We start from the raw sequence: 27,681 nt of genomic DNA, 5'->3' as shown, positions 1-27,681 counted from the left end.
AAAACCAGCCAAATACTGTTTCCCCATAAAAACTTCAATTTGCACTTCAAACAAAAGACTCCAGTCATTTTGCTGCACAGCAGACATGCCAGTTTCAAGCAAGTGGCCATAGACACAGATATTAAAAAGGCCCTTATATGGTATGTACATTACTGTTTCTTTCTAAGTATTAAATGTTTCTATTATATACGTTTCTATAAAAAAAAAATGTAAAAAAAAAACTTAAGGGTTGAGGTTTCAGACAGTCAGGGGAGATAGCTAAAGTAGACAGAATCATACAGAAGCAGAGTACGTCAAATTTTTCTCACGACTTCTTCAACAACCAGATTATTTGTTTCCAGCATATCAAATATCCAGGCAAGGTTGGGTCACAGAACATTGAAAAAATGTGAACATCACAGAGAACAGCTACTCAATAAACTCAAAAACACAATTATGGTTTGTGAGGGTCAAAGAAAAAACATCTCATCCCTTTTTCTTCTAGTCTGTGAGCTCTTTTTCACCATCAGTTTGTCAATGTGATTGTCTGTGCTTTCTAACTGCAGGTAATGTGTGTGCATTTGTGTGTGTGTGTGTGTGTGTGTGTGTGTGTGTGTGTGTGTGTGTGTGTGTGTGTGTGTGTGTGTTTGTGTGCGCGCACAGCAGGGGCTGTTGCATAAGCATTCGCAGCAGGCAGTTGCTCCGCACGAAGGGGGAGACAGGGGAGAGAACGGAAAAGGATGAGCAAGAGCGAAGGAGGAGGAGAAGCAGAAGAAGCAGCAGGAAGACAAAGAAATGGGAGGTGAAGAAGTCGGTAACTGGAAGGAAAAGATGGTTGTTGCTTGTTGCCGGTTCCTCCCTGTGGCACCTTCAGGGGAACGGCTTTTAGCAGCAGGCAACAAAAAGGGATTTAAAATCAAAAGTGCTGAATATGGACAAGCACCCGCCCCCTCAGTGTGCATAACAGTCAGTGAGTGAGTGAGTGAGTGAGTGAGTGAGGAGAGGAGGGAAAGTAAGGCAGTGAGGTACGAACAGATGAAGATTACCATTGGTTATTCCCTCCAGGGTTTTTGGTACATTTGCAAAAATGTATTTTAAGTTTAACCTTATTCATCCTGACCTCAGCAGCTTTGTAGACCTGATGATCTTTAAATATGCTTACATCCATGCATTATCTATTTTCTGTGTGTGTGTGTGTGTGTGTGTGTGTGTGTATGTGTGTGTGTGTGTGTGTGTGTGTGTGTGCGCATCTGTCCATGTGTGTGAATGTGAAAGTGTGTATGGTATCCTTATGGCCCAGAGCATGATGCCTCTGTCGATATCCAATCACTGTGAAAAACTACACTCGGCAAACTAAAAGCAAACCCCAGAGAGCTTCAGACATTTATCTGTGCCTAACAGGCTTCCTCAGAGTTGGCTTGTATACACACACTCACTCACAAACATATATATTGATAGTCCCATTTGGTTTTGCAAAGTACGGCTGCTATGCTGCAATACATTTCACTTCTACCAAAAAAATAATAATTTTATAATAGGCCTATTTTCTTTTTTTTTTTTTTAAGTAAGCTTTTATTTTTCTGTTTACCACAACTCACAGTCGTAGACTCATAAAGGCAGAGATAAAGTGGAATTAATGAGCAAAAGCAGAAAATGTAGTTTGTTTATCTGACATTACTTTCGCTTTCAGCTGACTGTCCATTTTGTCCCTCGAAGCAGTCGAGGCAAAAACAGGCTGCTATAGTGCAAGACAGAGAGAGACAGAGAGAGAGAGAGAGACAGAGAGAGAGAGAGAGAAAGAGAGTGAGAGAGACAGAGAGAGAGAGAGAGAGAGAGAGAGAGAGAGACAGAGAGAGAGAGAGAGAGAGAGAGAGAGGGGCAGGCAGAGAGAAGGAGGGAGGGCTCAATCCACAGATAAAGAGAGGTGCATGCTGGAATCTCAACACCTGATCCACAAGCAAGCTAGTTAGAGGTAGGCTCTTTGATCTCTGGAGAATGGCGTGGTTTGTCGAAGGCTGATTGGAGAATTCCATGTTATGCGCAGCACACACAACAACACACACACACACACACACGAAAGACATATTGTATGATTTAATTTCTTCAACACTAATATGTCTATGTACTTGACACTGAAAACAAAGATTTTTGCTCCTTTTTTTTTGCACATCATGTCAGCCATGACAGTTAGCGTGTCTCAACATCATTAAGACAGAGAGCACACTCAGCCCTGCCAGAGACCACAGACACTTTCTTTTGTATGAGTGACCGTTTGTCTGTTAATGTGTTGGCAGGAAAGAAGGTAAGGCTACCGCTCACTGCTTTTTTTAATCTTTTTTTTTTTTTGCAAAAGAATTTTGTTCTTTCTGCCTATTCTCTCTCATGCCCTATTTTTCCACCAGCAAAAGTTGATATTATGCAAATGCTCATTAATGCTAATGTTGGAAGGCTGGCACAGGCCTCATTTGCATATGGCAGCACACTCAGCCAGTGAAACAGCGTGACATGCTGACCCTGGTCAGGTTGCCAGGGGAACACCTCCCCCCCCACCACTACCACCACCACCATCGCCGCCACCACCACCCTCCTCCCTCCCCCAACACCACACTCCCACACACAAAAGACACACAAACTGAGAACCGCAACTGCGCACGCTTTTTACCCCGACGACAACAATGTTGGTCAGTCGTCATGGGCTGCGCTAATTCCCAATTAAGGGTTCACAACTTTATCTAGCATGCCATGTGAAGTTTGCCCCTTGACTACACAAACATCCCATGGTGAACATGGTCCTGTGATCCACCAGGCACAAAATGACAGTAGTAATGGGCCGCTTTTGTGTCCATCACAGCCACTTAGCTCTGCTTTTGAAATGGAAATAGTTGGATTACTGACAACAATGGGATCAGTCTTCTCTTAGTTCATTTTTTGCAATACAACGACTGGAGAACTATGTTAAGCTTCTCTTCCTCTTGCTACCACCTAAAAAAAGACACATTTCCGTGTTTCAAAGCACCACTATTCTTTTCCTAGTGACGTAGAGACACAAACTTACACATACGCACACATTTGCAGCACAGTCAGACAGAGGAGTTTGACAAGACAAACAATGATACATGAAGCATGGACGGGTGGGCAGCATCGTTTATATGCATGTGCCATGCTTTCAGGCAAACATGCACACACGCACACACACACACACGCGCACGCACTATCGGTTTTCCTGAACAGAACAATAGCTGACAGGGATGGATGTTCTGGATTCTAGCTGCTTAAGGATTATGTGAATGGGTCTTCTCAGCACACGATAAGCCAATAAGACCTTTTCTTGGACAGCACATTTGGGCTGCCAGGATGCAACTTACAAGAATCCTCTTCCAGCCAGAGCATCGATGCATATATCAAAACTGACACGTGCACAAATTTGCTGAGAAAATAAAGAGACGGAGTGAAAGAGCGGAAAAGAGTGAGTGAGAGGAAGGGAGGAGTCCAACGCAGACTGGTTGCAGTACATGTCTGGCGACTCGGACTCAGAAGGCAGGACAGCAGGTCGTGCCGCTTCCTCTCGGTTTTTCTGGTGAAGTCAGCCAAAACAAACGGGAAGCAGGCACTTTTCATAATAGCCTGACATCTCTATTGCGTGTGATGTTTTCTGAACCGATGTCAGGCATTCATCTTTTCACTGCCACATCCTTTCTGCTTCTCTCATTACCTGACACAATCTTGCAGCAAAAATTACATTTAATATCCATGTCTATATTGAGACAGATTTAACCTGACTAGACACTAGCAGACTCCACCAATATTGAGATTGAGCTAATGATAGGTCTGATTTTTATTCATTTTTTTCTTCATATCCCCTTTATGAAAGAACTGTGTTAGCATCGAGTGTATTCAATGACAGTTTGCCACAGAATGTTCAAGTTACATTTTGAACCTTTGGCTAAAAATGCATATACTGGTTGTTTCCAATCAGAATTGGCCAATATTAACTACACATGACTCAACTGGTTTGTCCTTAAATTTCCTTATCAGAAAACTACAACAGGCGAGCATTTAAATAAATACTCATTTGGAGTCCCACTGCGCTGTTGAGGGAGCAAATGAAGAAATTCAGAGGCTCTTATCTCCCAGGTTTCCAGCATTACACTCCCTTAAACTATCACTGTGATATCTACATGGAGTAAGAATAACACACTGCGCGCGCAACGTCACATTCTCGCATCACAGGAAGGAATGACAGGAAGTCATTCATTCCACTACAGACTAGTGCAGACAATGTATATCACCATTGTTCTAGCATTTCACTAAGCCCTCATGTTTTGGTCATGATAACTCTCTGCTGTCGGGCCATAAGGGCAGGGACACCTGGTTACAGCAGCGATGAAGGCTTTGATCTGTAATTTTTTGACTAGCCCTTGACTATAAGTTTCATAGAGGAACTTATTGATATATAATACACTGATTAAGCTATAACATGGGTAACCTTTCTTCAACATGATACAGAAGAGGTGGACTGAACAGGGCTTCTAATACAAGAGGTTTTGGTTAAGAAAAACGTTTGAAAACCAGATCAGCACTGGACCGACCAATTCTTTGCACATTAAATCAATAATTTAACAGGGATTAAAAAATCTAATCCGAGCATCCATACTCTAGAGCGATTTACAAAAAGCAAAACAGCGGGGTAAGTGCATCTCACTACAGGCGACCAGTTATAGAAGGCCCGATGCAAAGAGACACGGTGTTCCTGGGAGGGAAGTGAAGAAGGTGCCACAATAAGAGGTAATGAGAGCGACAGGAGATAAAAATAAATGAAGCCCAACACATGCATGCAAATCACCAACACAAAAACAGCGAAACATCATTATTCGAACTGCATGAGGTGCGGTGTTTGGCTCGAGATGAATACACAACCCGTGAGCACACGAGTGAATGTAAAGTCTGACGGTGTTAAGGTGCAAAATATTTCATGATAGTGAGCTTGTGCTATTCACACAATAGGACCATATTCAATATTGGATTTTAGTTGAAACAACAGAATAACGACTGAAAATCCACTGGATACAACAACCATGTCTGTAAATGTGACACACCACAACCACGTCGATCATGTGCGTACACCTGCATATTTGGTCACCTGTGATTAAACAGGATTAATACTGAGTCTCTTCAGCACCTTTTTAAGCCTTTTAACAAACCTGTGGTTGGTTAAGCTCAGCTCACATTTTTCCAAACCCAAATCATGACGTTGTCGTTGAGGAACAACAAAGCTTGGAGCCGCCATTGTCTCCTTTAAGCGCCGTGTTACAGCAAGGGAAACACTCAGCCAGCTATCTTTGTATTCTACACACACACACACACACACACACACACACACACACACACACACACACACACACACACACACACACACACACACACACACACACACACACACACACATCCATAGACACGTACACATACACACACCTTAACTTTGAGAGTGGGTGACTGTCTTTTACCCCTAAGGCAGCCTTTTTTTGCAGTCCCTTCTTGTAACACCTGTTCACGCTATTTCTAATTGGCTAGACTGAAGCCCTGTGGTTATACATTCCATTGTATATACTAAGGCATGCATAAATGAATAAGATATATCTACACTATATATGAAATTAATGGCCGATTCTTTTCATGTTCAACAAGAAAAAAACTTTTTATGCCATGTTGAAAGCTGAGATAAAGGGCCAAGTTTTAAGAGGTGCAGGGGCCAAGTGCAGCCCATGGGCCCTACTTGCCCTTCATAACTGTAGATGCCCACAAGTCCTCCTCCTACACCCCCATGTAAATGAATTTCACAGATTCATTAGACCTTGCGACCAAGGTTAATCAGCTCATCATTTGGTGAAGAAAAAAAATCTTAGAGAGCGTCCAAGTGATGAGCGACTTCAGCTTCACTTCACCCTTGGATGCTCGAAAAAAGCGGAGAAAATATTGCACACTTTTTAAACGGACATTAAAATCCATTTCCCAAGCTCCTAAATCTAGACTGTGAGATGTTAATTGCAGCTTTAATTTAGTTATCTGATTAGGCTCTAGGGAATGCACAAAGTTACAATTATACAATTATAGCAGGCATAGCTGGAGGCATTGAGTATGACTTTGTATTGCCACACACTCAGTGTTTCTGTGCTGTATAGAGCATCCATTTATTTGTCGCACATCTAATTCAAGACTGCAGCATATGCACTTTTTCCATTCTTTTACCCCTATTTCTTGTTTATGAGTTTTCTTTCATTAGAGCGGTTTTTTAATTACTGTTCCCTTTCTCTTTATAGTCTTCTTTTTTTTTTTCCCCACAAAGTACTTCTTTGATAGTTTTATAAGTTGCACCAGTGGCTGTGTGGTAAGCAGATTAATAGGAGAGTAATGTCATTAAAATGGTAATGTGTAGACTTGGGCAAGATGCTGAAAACAATAATACTCCACTTGATTAATGACACTCTAAAGCATGAGCATGCACGATGAATGTATACACATACACATACACACACACAGGAAGTACTAGGAGTGATTTTACTTTCATAAAAACAAGCAATTACATTTTCCAATTTCGATAATTGCAATACTAATTTTGTGCACTTTTGCTAATGTCATGCAATGTAAATATGTAATACATGCAAATACTGTTATGTTTTATTTCTCAACATTTTTTTTCATTAAGTTAATGGTAAATAGAGTGCATTTAGGGAACCCTTTTATCCAAAGTAGGTCTCTCATTCACGCACACGCTCAGTGAACGCAGTGAACTACCCTGCAAGATGCCTGCCTTGCCATCGCAAGAAATCCAGGGTTCAGTGTTATGCCCAAAGACACTGGGATCTGGGATCAAACCGCCAACTATGTGATTAATGGACGACCCGTTCTACTTCCTGAACCACAGGAGGTAGAAGAAAACATGCAGCCAATTAGCATGCGAGTCTTCACATCTTACAATCCAGTCTTACTTTAGAAAGCTAGTAAATTCATTATTTAAAATCCTTACTAAATGCATAGAGACAGAGTGACAGAGACAGAACAAACACCCTAAGATCCAAACCGACACAATGAGACTGAGATGGCATTATGCAGTGTTATTAGAGATGGTTTTCTAATGAACTCTGGAGCTCTCTGTCTGCCATATGCAACTCATGGTTTCCAACCACAAAGACACAGAGTGGGTGAAAACAAAACAAAGGCAGAAAGGGAGTAGAGAACAAGGCGTTGGGAGAGGTTTTGATCAATAAAAAAGGGAAAATTACTGACTTGTGGCCTCCTTTGGTTTTCCACACTATGACGGCATCATAGAAACTAGAGTTTGAAATAACAATGCTAACAGGGTGGCTGTAATTTAGCAAAAACCTTATTTGAGCTTTAGAAACCTTGATAAATAGGCATGGTGATGAATTAGCTAGAGACCCTAAACCATAAAAACTCACATTCTATGATGTTTACGGATGTGAAAAAACGTGAAATGTATTCAGAACCATGCTGCCACAGTAACACTTTTAGAACACGTGAACTCACAGCAGCTTATTTAAGTTCTGTCAATAGCAACGGCTGTAGAGGTCTGTAAAGAAGGAACAGTGTAAAAGCAAACGCTAACGTACAATGCTGCTCTCTGCCACATAACAAGGGCTTGCCGGCAACAGCAACTTGTATGTGTCTTTATGGCGGGCTGTGCCTGTGTATCTACATGCCTTCGTAGCTGCTGATAGGAAACAGTTGGCAAACGGTCAAATAATGACCAGCAGTGACAGGAACAGAGTATTCATGGGTCTGAATTTATTGTGTCTCTCAGCTACCCAGCATTTTAACAAATTTACACAGCAATGCCTGCTCGAAATGGCTCTGTAGGAATAAATCTAGCTTCTGGGCTATTGCACTAGATACAGCACAACACCCTGTGGGCTAAGCCCACACACACTCTGATGTGTCTGCTCTAGCTGCTTCTCTCCGACATACATTTAGGATAAGTATGCATGGAAGATGGTGTTTGATATCGTTTAATTTACTGAATTATCTGAATGAATAGGGGTCTTTATAGAACACAAGCGCGCTTCAAAAAGCAACCGAAAATGAAGTCGAACATGCTCAAACATACATTTTTCATGCATGCGTGCACACAAACACACACCTCTGGGCCAGCCTCCAGGAGGGAGTTGAGGCCTCTCAGCCAGAGCGGCGTCAGGGGAACGCAGTCTCTGATCATTTAATAGGCCTGGCCCCTGACAGACAGCGCTCGCTTCGTCAGCCTGTCAGAGGGCCAAAGCTGACCCTGCAGAGCCATTTCAGCTCTGGCTGGCTGCATGCTGAGAGGCTGAGAAAAAAGAGAAAAGAAAAAAAAAAATCTAGAGCCTCAAAGCTTCTGTCTCTGTCACTACTGGTCATTATTTAACCATTCGCTGGCAGTTTCTGCATCATCAGGACACATAAGCAAACACTCCTGCACACGCAGACAGAGAGAGGAGCCAAGATAGATCCATTAGATTTTTGCTGGTACTGAATCATTCATTTACACATCATGTGCAACAGTGGGTTTTTCATTGATTTGAGACACAGACACATGAACAAATATAAACAAAGACATAACACAAATCCTGCGCGCTGGCATTCTGTTACTTTGCACTATACTGTGCCGTAGGCTAAGAGTCATGCTGCATTTGAGGCACAACAAAAATAGAATGTGACTAAAAGAAAGCCAAACAATACCGGCCTCCAAACCACAACTGCGCCTGTAGCAAGGGAAAATGACAGCATGTCTGAGTGCTTGCACACATGCGCGCGCACGCACACACACACACACACACAGGGGAGGGGGGGGGCATGCAACATCAGCAAATGCACCTTACACATGACTTGGTTAAAGGTGTGCACCCATGTGTGTGTGTGTGAGAGCTACACTGATGAGATCTGACCTGCATGTGACTGAGACACTGACATGGGCTGAGATCAGAGAGACACCGGTAGCTGACAGTGCACGTGGGACTGTGTGTCCCACATGCACTGTCATGACATGACACGAATAAGCCATTAAATATATGTTAATTCACAGTTATAAAAATAAATTTATATAAGGCTGACTCAGGCTAATGAAAGTTGCATGCAATGGCACAAGCGATGTATTGAATACCAAACCGTGCAGTTTTTGAAAGCTTCGCCAACACACACACACACACACACACACACACACACACACACACACACACACACACACACACACACACACACACACACACAAAAACACACACACACACTGGACCAAAGCAGACGTGATAAAAACCCAAACCAATCCAAATGACAATCTGACATACGGGCTGCTCATCTCCTGCTTTCCTAGATCAACACAGATTGGACTAATGTATCACCATAATCCTCGCAACACTGAATATGAAACTGCTGCCTCATCCAACAAGCGAAATGATCTCTTTCTGGCGTGTGGGAGATTGTCACACAGTCAGGTGCGTCTTGGCTCGACTTGTTTTGTCCGCAGTGAAAGAGCCTGTTGCCATATGAGACCAGGTGAGTTTTACTGTCACTGCCTCACTGTTAGAGATGAAAGAGGGAAAGGTGGGGAGAAAGATGTAAGAAGTGGTGGTGTTAGTGGGTTCATTACAGTGAAGGGGAGAAGGAAAAGTTTCTAATGAATGCTGAGGTGTTTGTTTTTCTGTTCACTGGTGAGTAGGTGTGAACGTGCATGTGAGTGCGAGTGTGCGATAACTGAAGAGCAGAGGGCCACTTAGGGCCAGTGCATAATAACTAGGTTTCCCTTCTACAGGGCAGAGAAAAAGCGAAAATACACACACAGAGAGAGAGAGAGAGAGAGAGAGAGAGAGAGAGAGAGAGAGAGAGAGAGATTCAGAGGGGGCCCCTTGTTACTCATGCATGACCGGTCCATAATGCACTTCTGCGCTTTCACTCACCGTTGGCAGGACAACAGAATTACCGAGAAAGGGATTTGGGAAGGCAAGATTTGCGAAGACTGTGGGAACAGCCCAGATTCCTCCTTGTAACACAAAAGATGGAGGAAGAGCAGCTCAACTCTCTCTCTCTAAAACATACATTCAGAGCAGTGAAAGTATTATCTTTGATTGTATCACTGCCTCTCTCTGAGCCCGACGCAGCAGTGAAAGCATTTTTCTTTTCCATTTGGATCACAAGCAAACATTCGTGCATAAAGTAAAAAAAAAAAAAAAAAAAACTTTGGTTGAAATAAAAATTTTCAGGTAATATAAAGCTGTGTTTTCAGTACGGAACAAAGAAAATGATGCAAAAATGACTGCACCTCCAAGTCACATATACTTTGAACTGCGCACAAATGTGTGCGAGTGCGTGAGGAAGGGGCGCGCGAGTATATGCGCCCAAGTATCCGACTGTGGCTAAGCATTGATCTAGTCTGGCTCCCAACAAAGAAGATGTGAGCAGACAGCTAATGGAAGAGCTAGCCTCAATTAGCCCACTGACTGATGGGAAACGTGATTTCATTTAGTTGTCACTACAGACACTGTAAACAAGTCATGTTTCCCCTCCAGGAGACAGAGGAAAAGGCAAACAGACACACATACACACAGAGAGAGAGAGAGAGAGAGAGAGAGAGAGAGAGAGAGAGAGAGAGAGAGAGAGAGAGGGGGGAAAAGTTTGAAGGATGCACAATTTCTTGCGGCTGTTCAGTAGGTTAAAATATTGTCATTGTCCGTCATGAAAGTTTCATGCAGTCTCATTGCATTAACTGTGTCTGTGTCACCTGTGGCATGGAGTCCAGCACACAATAGTCCGCTAAGTGCCACCGAGTTGAAATAATGGCATCGTTTTCATCGTAATACAACTGAAAGTGGAAAATACTAACATCCTTTTTTTTTTCTTTTTTTTTTTTTTCCTCTGCCTGAAACTTTTGTTCTGGCAAACACATCCTGCAGATTTAATTAACACAAGCGGGAAAAAAAAAACTCCACAGAACCTGTGACCAAGCCTTGTTAAAATTCAAATTAACATGGCTGTTAAGAGTTGGTTCATTTTGTGTTCGGTGCAGTGTCCTTCCCTGTATAATGTGCTTTTTTAACCATTAAGTTGCCTCCGCTGCTTGATGATAGGACTGGGTGTTATTTTAAAGCTTTTGTATAACATTTCGAGAAGTCAAAATAACACCTGACTTTTGACTGCAGCACACAATTTATTTTAATTTCATACAAGCGATTATCTGTCTATGGGTAACTTTTCATTATAAGGCAAATAAAGGTTAGCAAAAGTTCAATCACAAAGACTGTATTCATAGATTTTCTACACTGTCAGATGCCTTTGGTGTTCCAACACAACCAATCTAATTTCTCCACGCCCGCTCTGCTCCAATCACCTTGCTGCTGTATCCAGATGTCAGTATTGTGTTGCTATGACACACACCCACCGATGCCCATCAAACACCACCACCAACAACTCCTGCTTTCATCGATGGGCAGCCCTCAGATTGGGAGGTTGTATGATAGGTTTTGTCTAACACACTCCCCCAGGAAATCCTGTTCCAAGTCAAATCCATTAACTCCTCAAATGAAGATCAATTCTACAAAAAGGCTACATTCAAAGTCACATCCACATTTCTTCTAACCCCAATGATGTCTTCTTTTATGTAACCAGATAAATCACACCGAGGTTAGTAACCTCACACAACAGCGAGGCCAGCCCCATGTCTGTGACTGAATGCCACGTGACTGAGTGATGAAGTTATACCATTGGTCGGCTGGCTGAGTGTTGGAGTATCAGACCCCTTTGATGACTTCTTTTTTCTTTTTTTTTTCAAAAAAGCAATTAGCGACAAATGTAGCGACTTTTTGGACAAACCTTAGCTACCTTCCGTAGAAGAGAGTCAGTACTATTGCCCCACGAGCGGGAGCTCGGGCTTTCCCTCCGCAGGCATGCCTCTCTGTGCCCTTCATACAACTGACCGCACTGCAGCTGACTTCCTCCCTGAGCGATCATATTCCAACATACAGTAGCTGAAATCGCAGCAGTCTTAGTCTTTAACTTATGTGTATGGTGATTTTGTCAGACAACGTCACATTTATAAAAATCAGGATTTTAGCAGCCCAGAGCAGCAGCTTGAAAATGGCTTGGAAGTTAACATGTAGTCTTAATGGCCCTCGGCTCAGTCACTATTTCATACTTGTCCAACAACGCTAAATGAGCTAAATACAGACACAATTACTAAAGGAATCATTTACCAGATTTATAATAGCCTTGAATTCATACTGAGATACCAAGTTCTTTCATATAATGAACCTTTGCAAACTATTCCGATGGCTGGAACAGAAATACATGAGAGCTTTCTTTCCCATCTCTGTACATGTGCACATGGACAGACAGCCGATATATGTCCTATGATCTAAGATTATGATTGGAGCTTAGATCATGGTCTTGACTCCATTAGGGGAATTTACATGCTACACACTACATATTATACAGGACAAGACACGGAAATGCTTAGGTCAGAAATGATCTGAGCCCTCTCACAGACTGCTGCACATTAACTGTCATTTGGATGCACGTAACCTTTATGCAGCTGAATTGCCGTAGCACTGATATGAAACTGAAGTCTCACTTCATCCGCAGACGGAGAGAGAGAGAGAGGGAGAGGGAGAGAGGGAGAAAGAGAGAGTAAAGGACGCAGAAGGGAACAAAAAGAATGTAGCTTTGTGGTGTAACAGTTTCATCAGTGCAGCCTGGGTGTATTCTGAAGGAAACAGAGCACTGTAGGAATCATTCTGAAGAGAGGAAATTATATGTCATGCTCTATAAAGCAGGCGCTTTATATATTTTCAGAGACAGTATCCTTGTGGCTTATATCATTATACAGTGGATGTACAACACTCTGTTATGATGACATCACCTCATTTGAAGCCATTTAGAGTCTCTGCTGTAGCTGCCTGCAGAAGATCGAGCTGCTTTAAAGGATAGAGTTTCCCCAAATTCCTTTCACATATTTTGACCAGGGCAGAGAGCCAAAATAGAAGTGCAGCAACATAATGATATGGCAGAACCTTTACACCAGTCAAGTGGCATTTTGGCCTCACTCGTGCCCATTTGATATTTTTGAAGACTTGCTGTGAACATGACCACTCCAGGCGCAATAAGGGCTAGTCAGTAATGATCACTTCATGATGCTATCAAGGCTTACTCAGATTACCGACGCATGAATGATGAGGGATTATCTGCTCAACATACATTAGACAGTGATGTATATAGGCCTTTGAAGCCAGATAAATACATTTATAGAGAAGCTTTAAAAGTGCTGTCTAAGGCTTCCCAGGTTCCTTGGGTTGCAGATTTGTTACAGTCAATGCAAAAAAACATATAAAGGTTATAAATAAGAGGTTTGGTTACATTTATCCCTCTGTTTTGTGTACCCCCCCTTTCCTACCAGGCCAAACACCTCTTTCAGCACCTCCTCATTCCAACCTCAACCACCAGAAGAACAATCTTAAATCCTCTGCAGCGGCATTTATCAGCAAACGCATAAATCCTCCCGAAAGGACCTTATAGGAGACTCTTTACTTTGCATGGGGACGTCATCAAGTCCCACTGGTTGTTTCTGTCCAGGCGTCGCATCTAACAGCCATTCATCTGATGGATGAACGGCTTCTGTGCCTCAATCGCTCTCTTTCTCCGCTCTATGAGAGGGCTTCCATACCACAATCTGTGCGGGTTTCATAGAGGAAGTTAAGTTCAGGCACTGGTCACATACTTAATTATACAGTGCCTGCCTTTGTGTCTGAATCCAAAATGGGAGTTATTGTTGAAATTGCCAAGATTCAGTAGATATTTTTCACTAAATGAAATGTACGAGGTGAAATTGTGAAAATATGAGACAGTATCTGGTTCGGTTAACTTCTCAGCTGCATCCCTATAAGACAAAATTCTCCACGGACAAGCCAACTAAACATACTCACCACATTTGGGGGCTACTGCATTGAACTTTAATTCCTGACAAGGACGTCAACATAACTGTCTCCAAACTTCACTGCCTCTTTAATTTGGTCACAGGATCTGCATTGCCATTGGTATGCAGTTTCCGCCGCACCACAAAACTCAGTGGTGCTTGTTAGAACACTTTTCATATCTATGCAAGTGCAATGAATAGTGTCTGACAAGGGCGCTTGTCTGCCCATTGGAGTATTCTCATAAAGGAAGCACCCTGCCAAGATGAAAGCCCCGGGTGACGCTGGAGAGTGAGATGTCGGGGGCTAAGAGAGAGAAATGAAACATCCAGATAGGGAGGAAAGAGCGTGAAGGTGTGGAGGGAGAGACATAAAGAGGAAGATACACAAACATGTCTCGAGAGAAAAAAAATAATAATAATAAAAAAATAAAGTGAGAAGCAAGTAGGAATGAAAACCCAGCTTCCTTTTCAGACTGAAGACATGCAGATAAAGACACTTCTTTTGACTGGGCCATTTGCATTTCTATCTGGACAATCCAATCGCCTCGACGTCTGGCGGGCAGCACGTTTTGCAAAAAGAAATGGAAAATGTTGACATCAAAAGCTTTTTCTATGCTATATGTGTATTATTATGCATCGCCCATAATTATCTTGAAAAAATAAATGTTCAGAGGGGAAAAAAACAAAAAAAAACAAATATGTGAACCAACAATTTATTGCATTCTGGATGTTTTTCAAAGGGCGAGATGAAATGGACCTTCGGAAACATCACCTCTTCATTATTGTTTATCTCTGCGATTGTATCTACATACATAATAAAGGGTTCAAACTCAGCTTGCGTATACCATTTGCATTTGTGAGATGGTGTGTGTGAGTGTATGTGTTTGTGCACAAGATTGAAGCGGTGTCAAGGCTCATTTCCTGAATATCTCATGCCTAGTTGTTCTTTTTTTGGCTCTTGCTTTTTTTTTTTTTATTATTATTTTATTCTGCCACACCATCTTTTTCATTTGTATCATTCATTTATTTATTTTATTTTTTTCCTTACATTTTTTTCTCTGGGTTAATCTGTCTATGCTCCAAATTCCTGTCTGTAAATGGTGCAGCAGGAGCAGATGTGGAATTCCTCTATTCCGCCACATCCATCCTGTTGCCCCAACATCCATCTAATTCTCTCATCCCCCTCACCCTCAACCCATTTATGACACACACACACACACACACACACACACAGTGTTTTGCTGTTACCCTCATCCCTGTCTCATCTCATCTTATCACAGTGCGGCTTTAAGAGAAAGTTGGCACAGCAGTGGCCAGTAACATGTCACTCAGGATCCCAGCCCAGCCACAGGCACAACATATACTCACATAACATCTCAAAACAACCCGTCATCTTCCCCTGGTGCATTTTCTGCTCTTTGTCTGCTTGTGCCCCCCCCCCCACAGCTACCTTTCTGTTCCCTGTTATCTCCTCCATCAGAAGTGGTCTCCTTTGAATGACAAGTATCCACTGGATATCAGGAGAACTGCTGAGACTTTAGGGATTATGCTATTAATTTTGCTAATCAAGTTGGAACGGGATTAAAGCACAGCAAGCAGCTCAAGCAGTATTTCTGTTTGGTATAGCATCATACTTTAAAAGGCCTAATTTGATACAAATTAGAAAATAAATGTCTACTTACTTGCTTCACAAGTACGTTTCAGGAGAAGTCTCTGGTTTTATCCCTCATTAAAAGATGACAGAATTATATTTCTGTTTGAAACAGCACCTCACTGTGCATCGTGTCTCCACTTTAAATGTCACATGTTCAATCTATGGGAGGGAAAAACCCATATATGCAGCAATATCTCTCTGCGCACATAATAAACCCAAACATGTGAATAACAGTCACTGGAATCAGCATATTCCACCAAGTCCAACAGCATGACAGAGCCATCTGTGGACGAGACAACGGGGTAAGACTACAATTAATCAATTTCCTCATTATCTTTTTTATTGATCAGTTTCATTTTTTACTTACAAGTAGAGCTTTATTATGTGGGACATAAGCAGACCTCAAGGCTAGCGCCGGAAAATACATCAAGAACTACGGCTTTCCATTAAAGATCTCAGATAAGAAAAACATCGTCATCACCATACAGTATATTTGCCATGAGGATACGAACATGTGGTGCAAGTAGTGTGAATCTACTGCTGACAGAAAAAATTCGTATTATTTCATATTACACGCAAATTATTTCTTGCTGCCATGTGCAATATGATACAGCGCAATACTCTCTGTAATGCAGGGAATCACATTGCACTGCGATAGATGAGCACAGAAATGATCCATATCTAAACAGAAAATCTCATATTGCCATTGCTTACTATTTATGGATTCTGCCCTGGAGTTCTTTCTAAACAAATGGCATCATTTTTCAGTGGAAATTCAAATGCAACTCCAGCTCTGCCATCATATGCCTATGGGGGTGAAAGGTGGCTCCAGGATTACGAAGTGTGAAGGTCACCTCTCGTCAAAGAGGCGGGGCTAGGACCGGCTGTATTGAGGAACCATTACAATCTGAGGATATGGCTTCTTTTTGGTTAGAGGCTCACTTTTAATAAGGTCAGGATTAGGGTGACAAGCGCATTACGACAAGGGGCTTAGGGTCAGCGCTTAGTCCTGGAGAGCAGGCTACCATTTACCAGCTCAGTGCAGCTGTGGTTAACACTGTCTCATTACTACTGTCGTGCCTGCAGATTTTGGGTCTGTATCTCCAGTAAAAGCTCATGTCTGCAGCTCTGTGTGTGTGTGTGTGTGCATTGTGTGTGTCTGTGGGTATGTATGTATGTGTGTGTGTGTCTGTGTGTGTGTGTGTGTGCATTGTGTGTCTGTGGGTATGTATGTATGTATGTGTGTGTGTGTGTGTGTGTGTGTATGGAGAGAGGGGCGTTGGAAGGTGACCACTGGTGTGAGGATTTGTGCGTGTCAGCTGTTACGATTTAATACTTGCTATGCCAGTGTCTCCATTCACCATTTACTCGTCCATTCTCCATCTCAACTACAGACTAGCATGATAATGTTGCTCTCAGGGTGCTTCTCAGAGGATTAGCTCAGATTAGCATTAGCTGGTCCATTTGAACTGGAAACACATACAGAGGCATTAGCATGTTGGCAAACTAGTGTGGAGTTGCAGCCATTGTAAGAATTTGCAGAGTGAGACAGGGAAGCAATGGGTGAGAGAAACTTCTAAAGCCCTTTGCTTATGATTCATGATTGTAATTGTTTGACCTTTGCATTCTGCATTTCCTGCGGGTCAGTTTTTTTTTGTTTTTTTTTTGCAAAGACAGCCTTTTGCTCCTCTTATAAAATGGCCAAATTATATGAGCTCTTACAAGAATACTACCAGGAGCAATAACAATTTTCTAAAAACAATAATGTTGACAAATTCCCTGCTGAAAAAAAAAAAAGAAGCTGTTATTAATGAAATGTCATACAATCCAAATATAAATGACTCCTGCCAAAAGCCAGAACGTACAGCGAAGGTTACAACTGAAATCCAATCTGTCAAAACTAATCCAGCTGTGCTAAATTCACCTCGCAGGTGGGCCAGAGATTAACATTTAAAAAAAAAATCGAAAATGCCATAGTGGTAAAGCTGTGACTCATGGTGTAAAAGTTATGTAAGCATCAAACCGAAGCATTAGGCTGCAAAAATGACTCGGCTATACTCCTTAAGACATAGTTTCAAAGCACACAAACACTGCTGCGATACCCCACATCACGGATTGAAAAATGTTCATGTCAAGAACACAAATGCACAGTTTTGGCCTCGTTCTCTTCTCACTAATGAGTCTTACTGGAGTCTAACTATAAGAATTTTGACTCAGTTCAGCCAGTGGAAGCTTTTGACTTGTGGGTATAGGAGAGTGATGGACTGAGTAATTGAGTGCACTGTGAGACAAACACTAATGAGGAAGATAAAGGAGGAATTGAGTTAACCGTGTTTCCCATTTGTAATGATAAGAGATGAAGACAGACAGAGAGGATGTGCGAAGAAAGGCAGACCATTCTGCTTTCCAAAAGAATGCATCTGCTGCATGTCTAACTTGTCTACTTGTTTTTGCAAAGCAAAATGCTCGCTCTGCTCAACCAGAGCAAAGTGAGAGAAAAGCAAATAGCTTTAAGATAGACGGTGAAATTACCCGTAATTGGAGACCATTTAAAAACATAATAACTTCTTTGTTTCCTCAGCAGGAGGTTCAGGACTGGGGAAGCTTTTTGATTAGGACTGCAGATGAGATAGCTATAAAACCACTGAGCCAAACCCTTGCCAGATTCATGCAGTGTGCAAGTGCAAGTGTTAAATCTTTCTGCCAAAATACAAAAATTAATAATTCTGGAAGAGGCAGGATTATTAAAAGTCCAGTGTCAGTTCAACAGGGACTGGTTGAAAAAACAAAAAAAATCTTGTCACACAGATTCTCACATTAAGCAGCAGGAACAAGCAAACAGGCTTGTAAAATCTCAAAGCATCAATGCTAAACACCAACTTACAAAAAAAATTCAAATGGAGCATGAAAATATGTATTAAAAATCCAGCTGGAAACATGCCACAGCATCTTTAACAAAGATGTGTATGCAGTAGCAAATTGTTACCGTTCCACTGAGTAGGATAGTGGAAGTAAGCTTAGGGGTGTGTGCCACTTAGGATGGGGGGGGGGCAATAATGTTGTGTAGCATAGAATGGATTTGCAATGTGGCAAACTGAGACAGATGGTGGAGGGGGCTGTGTTTTTCTGTGTGCTATGTGTTTGCTAGCTTGGACACATTCTGCTGTGCACAGTGTGTGTGTGTGTGTATGTGTGTGTGTGTGTGTGTGTGTGTGTGTGTGTGTGTGTGTGTGGAGAAGAAATCCCTAAGGCGCATTATGTATGCTGCCGCTCGCTCACCCAAGCCAAGGGTCTCAGTTCATTTGGTTTTTAACTGTTATAAATTGTCTCACTTGACTCCATCTTCCCTCCCCTCTACAACAGGCCTGGAGCAATCATTACACAGACAGCGGCCAGACTCCAAACTTAGAACCAATATAGGATTTTGGAATACTCAGAAACAGGATCCATACGGGATCCAGATGAGCCTGATTGAAGGGAAGACATCAGACAGTATGACAGCAAGGATGAATATGGTAAAGCCAACATCACAAGTGAATGCCTGCATTTGCACAAACAAGGAAGTAAATACCGAGTGCATTAAAGGAGCCTCTTCTGAACGTCCACCTCACATTTTAGTCGGTTTGCAAATCTGATGCTCAGATCGAAGCCTCCTCTGTACCATGCACCGTCTAAACATATGAATCTAATGTTGATGGTTTTATTGTTTTTCTGTGTGTGTGTGTGTGTGTGTGTGTGTGTGTATGTGTGGTGCTGCGTGGGCGTGTCTGTTCACAGGTGTTATCGGTTCATGGTGTGAAACCTTTTCAGTTGGATGAAATGTAATACCTGTATTTCTCAAAAGCAATCATCTAATTACAGCCTTTACATATAATGTTTGTTCTCTCTAGTTTCACACACGCACACAGAAACCTGCGCGCACGCACAAGCACACACACACAGACACACTATTGCGTAATCCTCCTTTTGCTCCCAATCTAAAAACTTGCTTGGATGTACCGTGTGCAGCAGCCACAGTGGAGGGAGCGGCTCAATGCGAGTTTCAGACAACATCAGTGGATTCTACCTGCATAATTTCACTACATTAGATGTGTTTAGAAATGGTGCTCATGAAAAAGAGTGTCTAATAGCTTTCAAAGACCGAATTAAGATGTGCGGGGACGATGATTAGACAAGGGACTAGAAAGTGACTTCTGGCGATAATATGAATACAAAAACACACATACACGCACACACACACTCACACTCGCACACAAACACAGGCACACACAGAAAGTCAATTAACATGAACATGTGTCTTCGGGGAATTATATTTCAATTAGCTTTAGCTACTTCTTGGCTTCCTCTGAGACCATAATGCTAAAACAAGTGCATAGATGTGTATTTGTGGATGCAGAAAATCCTGCTTTTCAATTAGTATCATGCCATAATTCCATATTGTTGTTGTATAAGTACAAGTTAAGCAAGTTAAGCATTTTGCATGACGTTACAGAACCAGAGCATTACGGTGAAGCATATACACTAACCTAGCTTCATTTTGAGTCCGACTTAAAACAAAATTATAGCAAAGAGAAATGGACAAGTGTGAGTATCCATTAGAATAGCCAAGAGGAATTGAACACTGTCATTAAAAAGGGGATGCAGGTCATTTTGGGGATTATGGCGTAGCAGCAGTGATTTGGAAGAAATATGAATAGTGACTCGGGGACAACCTGTGGGATTTTCTGCGGATATGGGTTCATTTCATGAGAACAGAAGAATTCTTGGTTTGTTAACCCCAAATCTAAGGGCATGGAAAAAGCAGTTGTATCTTTCTCTCCTTTCCCTATTCTGAAATTTCTCTGCTTCCAACCTTTTTCAACATATTCCCTGTGAATGTACTCTTCCTGTCAACACTAATTTTGACTGAAAAACATGTCTGTGTATGTGGACAGACAAAGATATCCACTTTCCAAACTTCATCCCCTGTTTAGTCCACATTATCAGATCAAACACGGTCCGTGAAAACATTTGTCTGCTGTTTTCTCACCGCTCTTGTCTTTACACTGCCGGGTCCTTGTGTGCATAAGTGTGCATATGTATGTGCGTGAGTCTGTATATTTTTTGGTGTACACATACAATATGGCTGTGTGTGTAAGAATATCTCTGTACACAATACGGGCGACTACTTTGCTTTGAATGAATTCATTTCTGTCAAGAACAGACACAGAGTCCCCAAACAATATCAGAGTTGGGGCAGGAGAGCTGAGGGAGTCAGCGGAGTCACGGCTGTCCATATCTTTATCTCTGTTGAAGAAAAATGATTACTGTAACATGTACTACCAAGTCTCCAGACTCTGGCCCTCAGGGAATTGTATGAAAAGGAGCTGTCAGATGAAAGGGCACATAACATAAAAAGAACATTATCTAGGCTAAGAGTTGTTAAGAGAGGGGAACGATACATGAACCTGTAGAGCACGTCAGGTTCAACTGCAAGTGCATTTTAAATCAACCCGCTTCATTTGTTTGTTTATTTGCAAGCACGTGTGTGTGTGTGTGTGTGTGTGTGTGTGTGAGTGAGAGAGAGAGAGAGAGAAAGCGAGTTGGCTAGAGAGAGAGAGAAAGTAATGTCACTGTCTTGTGTTTTCTTTATTTTCCCTTTTTCTTCCGTTTTGAACCTTCTTGTACTTTTTCCCCGGTTTGAGTGAAAGATTACAACACCCTCTGTGTGGAGAGTTTTAATCCAAAAAGGTGATTGTGTCTGTGTCTCTTTATTCTGGAGTGTCTGAGATTAGTGACACATGGCTTGTCAAAGACTGGAGCTTCAGATTAGCCACTCGCTAATCCTTTGGAATTCAATGCTAATACAGACATCACATATGCATGCACGCGTACACACAGGCAGACGCGCTCGCACCCAATAAACATGCCTTCACCAGTATGTGCGCTTGTGTCCCATTTGTATTGGTAGATTACATCTAATCGCTAAAGTCTAATGCAAACAAAAGACGCCAAACATCCCAGAAGCTTGCTTGTCAATCAAGACGCACCAGATAAATTGACTGAAGAGGTAATCCTAAAAATCCCTCCGCCTCTTTAGGAGGATGATGTATCATATCGAATCGATGCTATAGTTCACAGAGCAGAGAAAGTTGATCGTTCAAGCTCATCAGAAAAATGAACGCCTTATGCAACCTCCAACATTAAGAGCAGTTTATTTGTTTCTGCGTTTGAGCATCTGGCAACTCGCAGTCTCTTATCACATCACTAAATGCACATGAATTCATATTCTGACTTGTGCACATAAATAGCTACGTGTTAACTTTGAAGAAAAAGCCCCATCAGCTGATAGGTTAGCTGAGCTTGCAAGTACTTCTTTCCCCTACTGCGAGGTCTATTTAGGGTGTAAACCCACTGTCTGTCGCTGCCGCTGCCGCAGCTGAATCCACCTGTGGGCTTGTAGTCTCACCGTTCTCCATGGGAGGCTGCATTTGATCTCTCCCTTCTCTTGCTCTGGGCTGGCTTTATATTACACTTTGCCAAAGAGTTATGAAACGCAGCCTTGATGCCAAAATAAAAAATCTACATTTATTCTACATTGGTTCTCAGCAAAAAAAAAAAAAAAGAAAAAAAGGGGGGGATTAGAGACATGGTTGACATGTACTGTATCTGCAACCAGGAAGCCATTAGCTCACAGCATCATCAACATATGACTATTAGATAATCACTTTGGCTAAAATAACATACTATTTGTTAGAATTAAATTACTATCTTGGAAATGTGACATGTTCTTCAATTTAAGCCTGAAAACATAATTGTAAATGTTTTTTATTTTTTTTTTATTTGTTTGCTTGAAATGTGCAATGATTTATACAACCACCCATGATGGTGCATCATTTCCATCACACAGCCAATTACTCAGGAGTATTTATTCTATTTTCAGGAGACAGTTGCCAGGATCAGTAAAGCCTTATACAACAGAATCCATTGAGCTGAATGACTGCTTTAAAGCTCAGTTGATGTCAGTGCCCACACACTGCAGCGAGCTGGAAACCTGGAAGTTATCTACTGTAAGAAACCTCAGCAGCTGGCATATTGTAAAGCCATATTCTCAGGAGACATAGTCTCCATATCGGTGTGTTCAGACATTCAGGCAGATTGGATCTTGCCTCTCACTACATCTGCAGCTTTCTTGGATATTTAGCAATGAGAAAATACAGTAATTTAAACATTGGGCTTTCTGGCAGATGTTTTCTGGGGTGTTTTTCTGTATCTAAGATGTTTCTGAAGTTGCCATTAAGACAAACAAAGAGTATATAATATAATTTTACTGGTGCTTGACAAATCTGTTAATTTACTGCCGTTTTTTTTTTTTTTTTTTTTTTTAAAAGGGAATGGCTGGCCTTGCAGTCTGTTCTGTGTCGTTCACTGTGGGTGCATCCTATTCTGGAAGATCATAAAAGCCGAGGAGATTTCCACAAGTTGGTTTGGGAGCTGAGCTATTGGTTGGCACTCTGCACTCCAGAGACATTTGCATACAGCTTAAAACTTTTAGGTGCTAGGTGCGTTTTTAAGTCTCTGCCATCTGCGATTATGTGTTTATTAAGCATAACAATGACTGGCCAACTCCCTCTTCCTGCCTCATTTTATCCCTGTGTCTAAACACACCGTCAGAGCATCTGAATTCAACTTGTCGTAGCTGCACATTCCCCCAAGCAAAACCTGCTCCAAATGCACAAGTTTACCGATATGAGAAAGAGTCGGGACAGGTGGCAGGATCACTGTTCCGTGTTACCTGAGCTCTTCTGGAGAGGCGCATTTCTGCTCTGCCATGAGAGCTTGAAAGCTCCAAATCCTTCCACGTTCCCCTCCGGCCTCCTCCTCCTTTCTGTTTTAACTTTTTTAACACCTGGACTAACAAAAGACTGGCTTTGATCACGGGAAATCCCTTGGCAGAGCAGCAATGAATCCACAGCGGAGCTCGGTGTGTGTGTGTGTGTGTGTGTGTGTGTGTGTGTGTGTGTGTGTGTGTGTCTGAGTGTCTGTGTGATGCACATTGACCCAGTGCTGCTCTACAGAGGATTCTCAGCATTGAAGCTACATGGCATTGGTATAAGGTACAGAGCACCTCACATGTTCTACCCATCAAAGCACAGCAATGGAAATGAATACATTACAAACACACAGAAGTAGGAGGGAGAGTGCAAGTGAGCAAGAAAGAGAGAACATCTTGTTTCTCCCGTGTAATCAGTGGCTCTGCAAACACAAACACACACACACACACACACACACACAAGGCCGCTTGTTATCAGAAGCTTTCCCACGCTGCTGTGATACAAAGCTCCACACCAGGATGGGAGGATAAAGTGAGGGAGGAATGGACGGAAGTACAGAGGGATGGAGGGTCAGCCTTCAGCAGCTTAGACTCACTGCGGGGATAAACACATCCCTCGGCGGGGGTTTGTATTTAGGCTAGCAAGATCAGAGTTCAAAACAGGCAGACTACCAGGCGGGCAGAGCGACAGGAAACAGACAGAGCAGCAGAGATAAACAGACATCCAAACAGCAAACAACAACCAGTGCACACATCACACACTTTAGTTGAGAAGACTGCACATTCCTCCTCCACACCTCTCCTCCCACATTACTCTTACATCAACTCCTCTATTCGAGAACATCTCCCTCTTTTCCTCTGTCGCTCTCTGCCTCTCTCGTCCCTCGCCGCCTGCCGCTCGGCTACAAGCTCTTACGTAAGAGGCACATTTGCATAACAGGCTGTTTTCTCTGGCTTCGGCATGGGCACATGAGACACAGCAGATAATATGTTAACAACTCGGCCTGTTGGTAAACAACAACCTCCATCACAACACTTTCCGCGGTCGCACTATTGCGCAGGTCTAGTCAGTGACAGTGATGTGGATCTGGATCTCTGAGTCCAGCTGGCGCGGGGCCAAAAGGGGCTGAAACAGCTGTCATTTGCGGAGCGTGCGGATGTGGCTGCAGCTAGACGGACTTCATTCAGGTGGAGGCTGACCTGCCTGCTGTGTGGAACCTATACAATAATAGGTCTTGCACCAAGAGATGACTGTTCAAATCAAGCAGCCTAGCATTATCCTCTTCAGGGCGAGGAGGAGAGTGGAAGAGAAAGAGATTGGTGTGTGTGTGTGTGTGTGTGTGTGTGTGTGTGTGTGTGTGTGTGGGGTGAGGAGCCACAGATGTGACATGCACCAGGCTCTTACCAGCATGCTTATGTCTTTGCTTAGGGTCTCTTCATAAGCTATACAAGCAGATCACACATTTGCAGGAATATATGCAAACACACACACACATACACAAACACACACAGTCATAATGAGTGTGCCGCCCCTTAGGAAGAGTAAAGAGGAAAAGAAAGGCTCTGGAACGTCAATAAACGCTGCAGTATGAGCTGTCAGATAGACCAGATACCCTAAGATACCTCATTACATACCAATTCATTAAGTCAAGAATGGCCTTAATCATGTCTGGTTATTAAGGACGGACGGCTCTCACTCTCTTCCCCTCTCTCTCATATGCGCGCACACACACACACACACACACACACACACACATCTGTGTGACAACAACAAATGATCAAGGGAATCAAGCGCAAATGATCTCTCATTCAGGATTTCTCATTTACTCGTGTTGGGAAACGGCAGTTAAAGTCAAGATGATGCTAATTTTGTCTTTCATGTTTAAAAAAAAAAAAAAAAAAATGTGTTATCAAATGCCTTAAATACACCTTGATATGATCTGAGTGGGATGAAGTGGACTTTATATCACAAGACTGCAGCTCAGTGTGGCATATGTGGTCCTGCTGTTAGACTGACAGTTGTTTCGGAGTAAATCCATCACCCTTCCTGCCACTGTTATAAACAGTGTGAATGTACCAGTCCAGAAACTCAAGAAGAAGTGTTCCCTCTTTAACTCTGCACATAAACTGGTTAAAAAAAAAAAAGTAAAAAAAAAAAAAAAAAAGAAAAGAAATTCTGTTATATGTCCTTGGATGTGTCCAGACTTCTACAGTGTGTTTAAGCATATTGAGAAATAACCACAGAGAAATATGGCAGGTTTGCACTTGTGCAATTTTTTGTCAGATTCATTAGAAGTGGAACTAGTCTGGAAGAAAAATATTTTTAAAAAAAAACATTCAACACAACAGATACAGTGCTGAAGATGCTTGTGTATGAAGTGTGGTATGTGTGCTCAAAAACAGGAGCCTTATATGAAAACAAGAATTTTGTTGATGAAACCCAAATTCCAATTCGAGGTACAATAAATCAGACATGAATTCTCTACTCGGGCCCCATCAAATGTCTGTAGCCACAGGATTCACAGGTCTTTTCCATGTTGGCCTCTCCTCTGCTGTTACTTTGACATTTACTGATAGATGAGAAATGAAAGCTTAAAAGAAAAAAACTGTGTAAGCTGGAACTGCTTCGGCAAAGGCTTTTTCATTTCATTTGGTTGTTTCACTGTTATTTATCTATTGCAGCTTTACTTAAACGTAGCCTATGGAACACACACTGTGACCTTGACCCCCAAAGTCACCTTAGTCTCATGTTTACAGCCCGGTCCTCCGTCGTCTAAACACCACAGCGAGCTGTTTATCAAATAATCATCACAACGAGTCAGAAGATCAGAGTAATGTTCACAGATAGTTGAGTTCAGTCGTCGCCAAATTGATTTCCATCTTGTAAACTGGACGGTTAGCACAGAAACCACTGGTACAGCGTCATACATATCGGATATATGCGGATTAATCTGAGAGGAAGAGCGACCTTAATGTTAACTGATATAATACCGGAAAACAAACTTATGGGAAAGCAGAAGCCTGTCATTCCCATCAGGCCTTGTGCACCTGTTCCTTCGCTAAAACCTGATGCGGGCACAAAACACACCGGCGCTGTCTGTGCGCACTAACCACAGACGCCACACCTGTACAGAGGAAGCACGCGTCATAGGGAAATGAAGAAAATACACTTGAGTGGAAATGCCCTGCATTACTACCAGCTCCTAAAGTTGCCGTAATCAGCGAGCATCAAACAGTTCGGTGCGTAAAACCCGTCCAGTGTCTCTATGACTCATCCAAGTGCTGCGAGTCAAAAAAACAACCGCGGGGCTGGTTATTTCACGGTGAGGTGTGTCTTCCTAGCGGGCTCATGTTTTTTTTTTTTTCCTTCACCCCCATTGCCACTCACGCACAGGACACAAGAGCACACATGCAGGAGACGCACCACGCTGCCAATGGCTTCACAGTCGTGCTCGGGTCGTGTCCTGAGCACGCCATTATAAAAACAGGACAACCCCCCCCCCCATTCCTCAACATTAACACCAGAGTGATTCCCCCAATGTTACAGGACACGCTCTCTCTGGAGCTGCCTCACATCACGCACGTTTGCAGACAAAACGCACGCACATTCAGCGCACGTACACACTTGCGCAGGCACAGACACACACGAATATGAGTGTGTGTGTGTGTGTGAGAGAGAGAGAGAGAAAGCGAAAGAAAGAAAGAGGGAGAGAGAGAGAGAGCTCCACATCTTTCCGCCAGGACCCGCGTGTGACCGCGCGTTCTGCCCCTTGATCGTCCTGCCCTGCTGCTGGCCTGCAACATGCGCGCGTACACACACACACGCACGCACGCACACGCACACACACACACAAACACACGTACACGTAGCTAACGCACACAAACACACGTGCACGTACGCACCACCCGTCCCATGGCTCACCTTTCAGAAGAATCCCATAAATAGTGTAGAGGGTGAAAATCAAATGATTCTTGAGATTCATCCTGTCTTCTCCGCGTCTCTGCTCTTGCCTTTCCGCGCTAATTTCTCTCCTCCTCACCGTCTCTCCCCACTGAACCTCGAACCGGACCGGACGGCTTTGTCAGCTATCCAGGTGGACTTGGGAGTGCGTCTTTTGTGCGTCCCTGGGAGAAAAAAAGGGGGTTAACACAACCGACTTCGCGACCCCGTAGACTGTGATGCTTTTGAGGACGGAAATGCTCTCGCTCCTCAAAAAAAAAAAAAAAAAAAAAACCACACAACAGTCTGGATATTTTTTCTCAGAGATGCACCAGCGGTAAGGTAACAGG

General features: G+C 42.6%; 1 protein-coding gene across 4 annotated transcripts in view; it reads right to left on the bottom strand.

The window, feature by feature from the left end:
• The window catches only part of LOC111234441 (cell adhesion molecule 2-like), a 203,867-nt gene extending 176,412 nt beyond the window's left edge, over positions 1–27,455 (bottom strand). For all 4 annotated transcript variants that reach the window (XM_022762536.1, XM_022762537.1, XM_022762539.1 and 1 more), the window contains exon 1: positions 27,314–27,455. In XM_022762536.1, the coding sequence (XP_022618257.1) occupies positions 27,314–27,374 (61 nt within the window). In that variant the 5' untranslated portion in view covers positions 27,375–27,455. The remainder of the gene's footprint in view (positions 1–27,313) is intronic.
• Positions 27,456–27,681: the final 226 nt, after the last annotated feature.

Source organism: Seriola dumerili, unplaced genomic scaffold, assembly GCF_002260705.1.
Source record: "Seriola dumerili isolate Sdu_G_001 unplaced genomic scaffold, Sdu_1.0 BDQW01000449.1, whole genome shotgun sequence".
Classification (NCBI taxonomy): Eukaryota; Metazoa; Chordata; class Actinopteri; order Carangiformes; family Carangidae; genus Seriola; species Seriola dumerili.
The sequence above is the reverse complement of the archived record's forward strand: the minus strand, read 5'-3'. Positions and strand labels throughout refer to the sequence as shown.